The sequence below is a fragment of the Aspergillus vadensis genome, assembly GCF_003184925.1.
Source record: "Aspergillus vadensis CBS 113365 unplaced genomic scaffold BO88scaffold_1, whole genome shotgun sequence".
NCBI lineage: Eukaryota > Fungi > Ascomycota > Eurotiomycetes > Eurotiales > Aspergillaceae > Aspergillus > Aspergillus vadensis.
Genome location: NW_020292039.1, coordinates 361,824 through 369,555, shown reverse-complemented (window position 1 = coordinate 369,555; position 7,732 = coordinate 361,824). Strand labels below are relative to the sequence as shown.

Genomic DNA, 7,732 nt, shown 5'->3' with positions numbered 1-7,732 from the left:
CAGCTTTGCATTGCCACTGACAGCAAGAAATAGGTGCTTTCTGTACAAGATGAGAGGACGAAGGAAAAGAAAGTCGTCATCCTTCGAGAGTCCTGGTGCGAGTGCCCATGTGTCAAGGAGTCATACATTCACTTAATCGGAGATTTCGATGCCACAGGACATTGCATTGTGGATGATTCTAGGAACATGGTCATACTCCATCCGGACCACCTGGTCTCTGCAACTGTCGTAGCGGACTCAATTAGTTGCCAGCGCCGCGCCGTCTTGCAGGATCGTATCAAATACACGTCCGATCTAGGAAAAGCGCAAGTCTTTGGGAACATTTTTCATGAGGTGTTTCAAGAAGCAATCAAGCTCAACAAATGGGATACGAACTCGCTAAGGACTCTGATTGAAGGCGTTACTGTCAAGCGCATCGAGGATCTATACTTGATCCGCATGACTATTCCGGAGGCTGTTGAATATATCATGAGTCGAATACCGGGCGTGCAAGCCTGGGCAGAGCGGTTCCTCAGGGTAAAGCCAAGTGTAAGTTACCCGGCCTCAATTCGTGGTAGTGTTACTAACTGAATTAAAGGCAGAATCATTGGTTGAGGATCGTGGCAGCTCCAAGATGAGTTTGAGTATCAATAAGCTTCTTGAAGTCGAGGAGCATATTTGGTCTCCAATGTACGGACTCAAAGGAAACGTTGATGCCACTGTGCAAGTCGCTTGTCATGACGGCGAAAGCGATAAAAACCTGGTCATACCACTTGAGCTCAAAACAGGCAATAGGGATACAAATCAGGCCCACAGGGCACAGACGGCCCTGTATACTTTGCTGCTTTCTGATCGCTACGGTAAGAAAACCCCACAGGTGTTCAGTTCCCTTATTGATAGAAACTGATGCGTTCCTGTAGATGTGGAGTGTACGTTTGGATTGTTATATTACCTCGAAACAACGAAGATATTCCGCATTCGTGGTATCCGGCATGAGCTCCTACAGATGATCCAGCAGCGGAATCGCATAGTCGGATATATGCGCCAGAGAACGCACCTGCCGCCGATGGCCAAAAAGTCCTCATTTTGCAACAAGTGCTACTCAAAGACACCTTGTTTTATCTACCATAAGCTTGCAGATGATGGTGACGGTGAAACTAGCGGTCTTGGTGATGACTTTGTCAACGCTATGGATCACCTGACTTCTGATGATCGCGACTTCTTTCGAAAATGGGATGATTTGTTGACCAAAGAGGAGAAGAACATGATCCGATTTAAACGCGAGCTTTGGACCATGCTTAGTAGCGAGCGCGAGGCTTTGGGCCGATGCTTTAGCAATGTCGTCATCGACCCTAGTTCCTCCTACGAGGATAAAGATGGACCCAAGATTAATCGCTATCGCTATACCTTCGTCAAAAAGCAACCCCACTCATCATTTTCTTTTACCGAATCCCAACTCACACTTGGAGAACCTATCGTGGTTTCTGATGAGAAGGGCCACTTTGCTCTTGCAAATGGATACGTCGTGCAAGTCAGCCGAAGACACATCACCGTCGCGGTAGACAGGCGGCTACATAACGCCAGAACGAGAGCTAGAGGTTTTGATGCCGAGCGTAACCAGTCATTCAAGGGTATAATGGAAATACTCGAGGACGGTGCCTCCCCGTCACCGGCTGAGTCGGATGAAGAGCCGGTCTACCGTTTAGACAAGGACGAATTCAGCAACGGCATGGCAATTGTCCGAACGAACCTGGTTTCCATGATGGAACGGGATTTATTTCAGGCTAGACAGCTGAGGAGGCTGATTGTTAAGCAGGAGGCACCCGCTTTTAAGACCACAGCATCTGCATATACCTTGTCTGAATCCGACAAGGCAGCCTTGAACGTCGATCAGAGACAAGCTATTGACAAGGTCATGAGAGCTGAAGATTATGCCTTGGTCCTTGGAATGCCTGGTACTGGCAAGACAACAACCATTGCTCATATCATTCGTGCCTTGGTGGCACAAGGAAAGAGCGTCCTGTTGACTTCATACACCCACACAGCGGTTGATAACATCCTACTGAAAATCAAGGATGACAACTTCCGTATCTTGCGAATTGGGGCTCCTGCAAAAGTACATCCTGATGTTCAGCAGTTTGCAGACTTGGCAGCGGTGCCTAAAACCACAATGGAAGAGCTGAAAGCCTCCTACGAAGATTCGCAAGTGGTGGCGACTACCTGCCTCGGGGTCAGCCATGGTATCTTTTCCCAACGCATGTTCGACTATTGTATTGTTGATGAGGCTTCCCAAATCACGCTTCCCGTATGTCTAGGGCCTATTCGAATGGCTAGGACATTTATCCTTGTTGGTGACCACTATCAACTGCCTCCGCTGGTGCAGAACAAGGAGGCCCAAGAAGGTGGCTTGGATGTCAGTCTTTTCAAATTGCTATCTGACTCACACCCCGAATCTGTTGTCAATCTGGAACACCAGTATCGAATGTGTGAGGACATTATGCTTCTATCTAATACTCTCATCTATTCTGGTCGTCTCAAATGTGGGACTGCAGATGTTGCAGTGCGTTCGCTCAATATCCCCAATATTGGCGGTCTCAAGCAACATCATCCCAGCACCTTCCCCCAACCACATAGTCAGCGACAGGTTTGCTTGGGTACAAGCCAGGGTCGTTGCTGGCTCAAAGATCTGGTCGAACCGTCTGCCAAAACCCGACTTGTTAACACGGATACGCTTTCCATACCTGCATTGGATGTAGCAAACGGTTCACGGATTGTGAACCCTACTGAAGCAACCATTTGCAGCCGACTCGTTGAAGCATTCATTTCCAGCGGCATTCCGGCACGCAGCATAGGTGTCATAGCGCTCTACCGAAGCCAACTCTCGCTCTTAAAACAAAACCTCAGCCGTTACCTACCGGATCTTGAGATGCACACAGCAGACAAGTTCCAGGGCCGAGACAAGGAGGTTATTATCCTTAGTTGCGTGCGGAGCAACGCTGACAAGAACGTTGGTGACCTCCTCCGTGACTGGAGACGCGTCAATGTCGCATTCACCAGAGCACGGACCAAGCTTCTCGTTGTCGGAAGTAAGAGTACTCTACGCGATGGAAACGAGCTCCTAGGAAAATACGTGAAACTAGTCCAAGAGCGAGGATGGATTTATGACTTGCCTAGAGATGCCATGACGGATCATATTTTCGAATCCGAAATGGTACCATCGCAATCCTGTCCGGACAAATCTACACCTAGTCCAAAGAAGAGCAAGAGCCCCGTGTCATCCAAGAAGACGACTCGCAGTCCTTTCGGTCCTGTGCAGACTCGACTATCGCCGACTGGCCTGAAGAAACCTGCTAAAAGGGGCGCTAAGTTGATGAGCGGCGGTAGAGTACTTGGAAATCGACCTGTTCTGCAGGACATGGTCAATGATCTTATCGGATAACTGTGTTCTATGTCTTGGTCGCTACTTCATTTTTGTTTAAAGAGATGTGTAATATCGTTTGGCGTGTATTGGGTATCGGCTTTGGGATGGATGGTCAAATGGAAAACACTAGGGAATATTATATTGGATACCAATGGACATGCAGGACTACTTCAATAGGGCAGAAGAATATTATAATTTGGACTATATAAGCCTGCGTACGTGTTTGGTACCAAGAATGTAGTAAGTGCTTTTTAGATTTGGGGTATAGTATCGAAGAATAGTAACTCCTGAGCCCACTGAACAACGGTATACTAGTAAAGAACGGTTCAAAGAATCGAAGCACCGACGTACTCCCAACATATAAAGTGCCGACCATTACCCTTAGACGAACCATCTGCCTGCACTCCAAATTCATCTTGCTTTGGCACATGTGTCGGAAGCACCATAACCGTGTACCCATCGCGTGCCTCCACGGCTTCTCTTCCCAGCGCACTCGCAGAAAGCGCGAACCAAGCGTACGGGGCAATAGACTTGGGTGCAGTTTCCTTCCTAATAAATGCACAAGGTAGCCAAGTTAGCAAGTCATCCAATAGCAAAAAAATTTCATAGCAAGTCATGTGGAACATACAATATCGCGACCAATAATTCGATAATCCAACGAGACGGGACAAGTCCATGCCACTTCAGGCTGACAAGATTGGTGGACTTTGCATTATCCGAATCGGGTACACTGTAACGACAAAGATAGGGATCCACATCGTCATGGACGGATACGCGAGGCGATTCGAGGGATACCATTGCAAGCCACTCGGAGAGCTCGTTGCAGTGGTCTTCTAGTTCTGCTGCTTCGCGGGACTCGTCTGTGATTTCTGGTCCAGGGAGAGGGGGGACAAGGATATTGGAGTGCTCGGTGATAATAGGCTGGCAATCAATGATTTGGGGCTGGTTTCCCTTTAGGGAGGGGTCATCTGCTTGTGTTTTAGTGTATAGCTCTGGGAGATAGTTTGCAGAAGGGTGCTAAATGGAGTAAAGTACCTTCGGAAACGCCACCCGGACTAGAAGTGAGATCGAAGAATAGCCAGGCTACTGATTGGTTCAAGACATTCTTGAAAGCCCATACGATCCTCTCGAAGCCCTTCTTGCCATGGAGCATGGACGGAAGCCGAAGGTTGATTTCCACGACTGTTTATCAGGGCTTGTTGTTAGCATTTCTCCTCAGGTTGGGGGACATGGTATAAGAGCACATACTGAACCTCTCTTTTGCATGCTTTCTTCCTCCGCTGCGAACAGGCTTCCCTGTAAGCCCTGTTCTTTCGAAGATCTCTTTGCTCAACTCCAATTTTAAAATGCCTAGGGGGCCTGTTAGCTGAATAGGCTAAGAAGATACATGGCCGGAGACTATAGACCATCTTTGAGTGTGAAGACACTGTCTGAGCCTGAGCGTCCCTCAGATATCATGAGGATATTCCCTGTACCATGTAGGTTAGCTACTAATTCGGTCTTAGTGCCCCAGCGAGGCGACGAGAGGCGAAAAAAAGCAATAATTACCGGTCTTGATATAAGTATTGAAAAATTCACCCTCGAGCAAAGAAGATAGCGACATGAACACTCTCGCATATCGTAAATTTTGCAGTTGCGGTTGCACATATGACAAGATATCCTTGGGCAGAATGACTTCAATCTGCACATCGACTAGTTAGCGTTTCTCTGATATTGTGCCAACGTGCCTATGATGAACTGTCACAGTACAAACACACAGCATAAAAGCCCAGGGATCATATCTAGGACACAGGGAGTCTTACCGTATGAACGAATGGATGGCCAAGGATGGCTGAGAATGGGGACCGTTTCGTGGGTGGCTGCTTGGGATCGATAAAAGCAGGCAGTTGGCCTATGGTGGTGTAGCATTTTTCGCGCTTAGACGCGTCATCTTCAAAGTCTAGCATGGCTCAAAGAAGATTACAGTAAAGCTTCTGGGCTTTTCGTCGAGTAGATCGCCGGCTGTCTGGCTCAAGTTTTAAATACCGATAGATGAAATCTGTGGTTGAGCCCGGGGAGAATTTTCGCCCTATACAATATCTGCTCGATTCGCACTAGAGGGCTAATAGAAGGCGTGATGCATCAACCAGGAATATCTGATGAATTCAAGCACACAGATGCAATAAGCTTCTGTATAGTCCCGTCGTATACTACTGGCTGATATGCAAGATAATTGCTGCTTGGAATGTTCCGCTAGGTCACCTGACCATGTACTGATTGCACGTTCGGGGCAATCCTACCAAGAAATACTGTCATCGTATGAATTGGACAATTTACCGAACTATAACTCAAGAACAAGGCTTTTCATGAGTCTCATAAAGACCGATAATTTTTAACTATTAGACCTGTAGTAGTGATCAAGCGCCTGGCCAACTGGCGAGTGCCAGCATTATGTCATCTCAATTCTGATCTTCTATCGCCGAGCTCCAGCCAATCACCGAACGCGCCTCACGGTCTTTGCGGGCATCGATCGAACATCGCGCGCAGGAGCTCTTCCAAATCTCCCCGCAATTCGACAACGTCATTTCGCAATTGTTCTTAGAAAATACTTTCGTTACTGAAGACCAATTTGCCATTCTAGTGGCAAAGAATTCTCTCCGCACTCCGCCATTCACAGCCCCGCGGGGCAACAGTCCAGGCTGCTGCTGCCGCAATCGCGAACCCGCCAGCAGCAGCAACAATTACACAAGTACTACCTTGACAATGGCGCCTCCTCGACGGAACCTCCTCCCAAAAGACCGATTTGGTCTTGCGTTTGGTGGTCTAAAAACACAAAACTACCATGATCCCGCTGCTCGTGGACCTGGTTCTCATACGTAAATGCCCATCCGACAAATTACTCTCATGAAAGAGAAAGCAGAACGCATACTGATGGAGGGCGATGAGCAATCTAGAATTCGCACAATAGCATGGAACCCTACCGGCCAGCTTATTGCCACCGGCTCCGCAGACCGTACCCTTCGAATCTGGAACCCTGAGCGCTCGCAAGTGAAATACTCCACCGAACTGCGCGGGCATACTGCTGGAATTGAGAAAGTCGTGTTCAACCCTGTTCGTGACTCCGAGCTGGCTAGCTGCTCTACAGATGGAACCGTTCGCGTTTGGGACGTCCGATCAAAGACCTGCGTCAGTCGTTTGGACGTCGGAGGCGAGGCATTCACACTATCCTGGTCTGCTGATGGAAGGGTAATGATTGTTGGCAGGAAGGTGAGCTAACACCCACGAGCACAAAGCCGATACGCCCGGCATCAGGAACTCATCAATTGACCATATTCTCAATATCTGCAGGACGACACCCTCATACCCATCTCCGTCGAATCCCCATCCACCCCAACCATCCACCCCGACGGGCCACCCAATGCTGCAGCAACGCAACAGCAACAGCAACAAAAGCCCACCTTCACACCATCAACCTACACAGCCTTAGAACCACACCCCCAACCCATCCAAACCAACGCAACAACTTTCTCACACCACGTCTCCACCCCTTCCTCCCCCGACCTCCACCTCTTCGCCACAACCGGCGAAGGCACCGTCAAAATCATCTCTTACCCGTCCTTCGACGTCCTCCACACCCTCTACGCCCACACTTCCGCCTGCCTTTCCATCTCCCTAGCACCCACAGGTCGCTACCTCGCCGTCGGGGGCAGCGACGCTCTCATCTCGCTATGGGATACAACAGACTGGATCTGCAAGCGCACTGTCTCGAGCAACAATGGTGGAGCCGTGCGCGGCGTGAGCTGGAGCTTCGACGGTAGATTCATCTGCGGTGCTTGTGACGAGGTAGGCTGTGGCGGTAATGGTTTGGAGATCTTCCATGCGGAAACGGGCGAGAGCGTTCATACCGTTCCTACGGGGGGCAATGCCAATTCGGGGATTCCGGCTGTCGCGTGGCATCCCTCGAGGTATTGGCTTGCGTATTCTACTACTGCGGATGGCTCGGGGCCGGGCGGATTGAGAATTGTAGGGGCTGCGGGTGGGAGTCTGTAGAGACGGTTGGTATTTTGATTTGATGAGTTGATATCTATTTTCGCATCTTTGTGTATGTGTGTGTGTTGTGGCGTTTTGGTGCGTCGGATGTTTTATTTGAGTTTATGATGTTTACGGTAGATATTAAGCATGGCATTGCATGTCTTGTATAGAGTCCTTTTGCTGTGCTGGTTTGATATATTGGCTTGGTTCGCGAATGCTGTCCAGGAGATGTAAACACGCTACTACACTCGACAAGTTTCTCGAAGACAAATGAACTCTATAGCATACCCAACACCAATCGTTAGTCGTCTATATATCGTA

At 48.9% G+C, this 7,732-nt stretch overlaps 2 protein-coding genes across 2 annotated transcripts; one reads left to right on the top strand and one right to left on the bottom strand.

The window, feature by feature from the left end:
- Window positions 1-3,603: 3,603 nt before the first annotated feature.
- On the bottom strand, window positions 3,604-5,585 carry BO88DRAFT_483264 (ribonuclease P protein subunit p40). Its single transcript, XM_025712210.1, has 7 exons — window positions 5,203-5,585; window positions 4,949-5,081; window positions 4,807-4,869; window positions 4,649-4,750; window positions 4,436-4,582; window positions 4,029-4,368; window positions 3,604-3,949 (listed from the first exon to the last, which is right to left on the bottom strand). Exons 1-7 carry the CDS (start codon window positions 5,344-5,346, stop codon window positions 3,727-3,729), a joined length of 1,152 nt encoding a protein of 383 aa, XP_025567952.1. The 5' UTR covers window positions 5,347-5,585; the 3' UTR covers window positions 3,604-3,726.
- Window positions 5,586-5,908: 323 nt separating this feature from the next.
- On the top strand, window positions 5,909-7,697 carry BO88DRAFT_377096 (WD repeat-containing protein). Its single transcript, XM_025704387.1, has 3 exons — window positions 5,909-6,255; window positions 6,334-6,646; window positions 6,728-7,697. Exons 1-3 carry the CDS (start codon window positions 6,143-6,145, stop codon window positions 7,427-7,429), a joined length of 1,128 nt encoding a protein of 375 aa, XP_025567951.1. The 5' UTR covers window positions 5,909-6,142; the 3' UTR covers window positions 7,430-7,697.
- The last annotated feature ends 35 nt before the right edge of the window (window positions 7,698-7,732 follow it).

Bases quoted from the DNA above. Each gene is read 5' to 3' on its own strand.
- BO88DRAFT_377096 (XM_025704387.1), top strand. From the start codon at position 6,143: ATGGCGCCTCCTCGACGGAACCTCCTCCCAAAAGACCGATTTGGTCTT. The intron at 6,256-6,333 runs GTAAATGCCCAT...TGAGCAATCTAG, and splicing joins CGTGGACCTGGTTCTCATAC to AATTCGCACAATAGCATGGA. The intron at 6,647-6,727 runs GTGAGCTAACAC...CAATATCTGCAG, and splicing joins TAATGATTGTTGGCAGGAAG to GACGACACCCTCATACCCAT.
- BO88DRAFT_483264 (XM_025712210.1), bottom strand. From the start codon at position 5,346: ATGCTAGACTTTGAAGATGACGCGTCTAAGCGCGAAAAATGCTACACC. The intron at 4,369-4,435 runs GTACTTTACTCC...AAACACAAGCAG, and splicing joins TCCGGGTGGCGTTTCCGAAG to ATGACCCCTCCCTAAAGGGA. The intron at 3,950-4,028 runs GTATGTTCCACA...TGCATTTATTAG, and splicing joins GAATTATTGGTCGCGATATT to GAAGGAAACTGCACCCAAGT.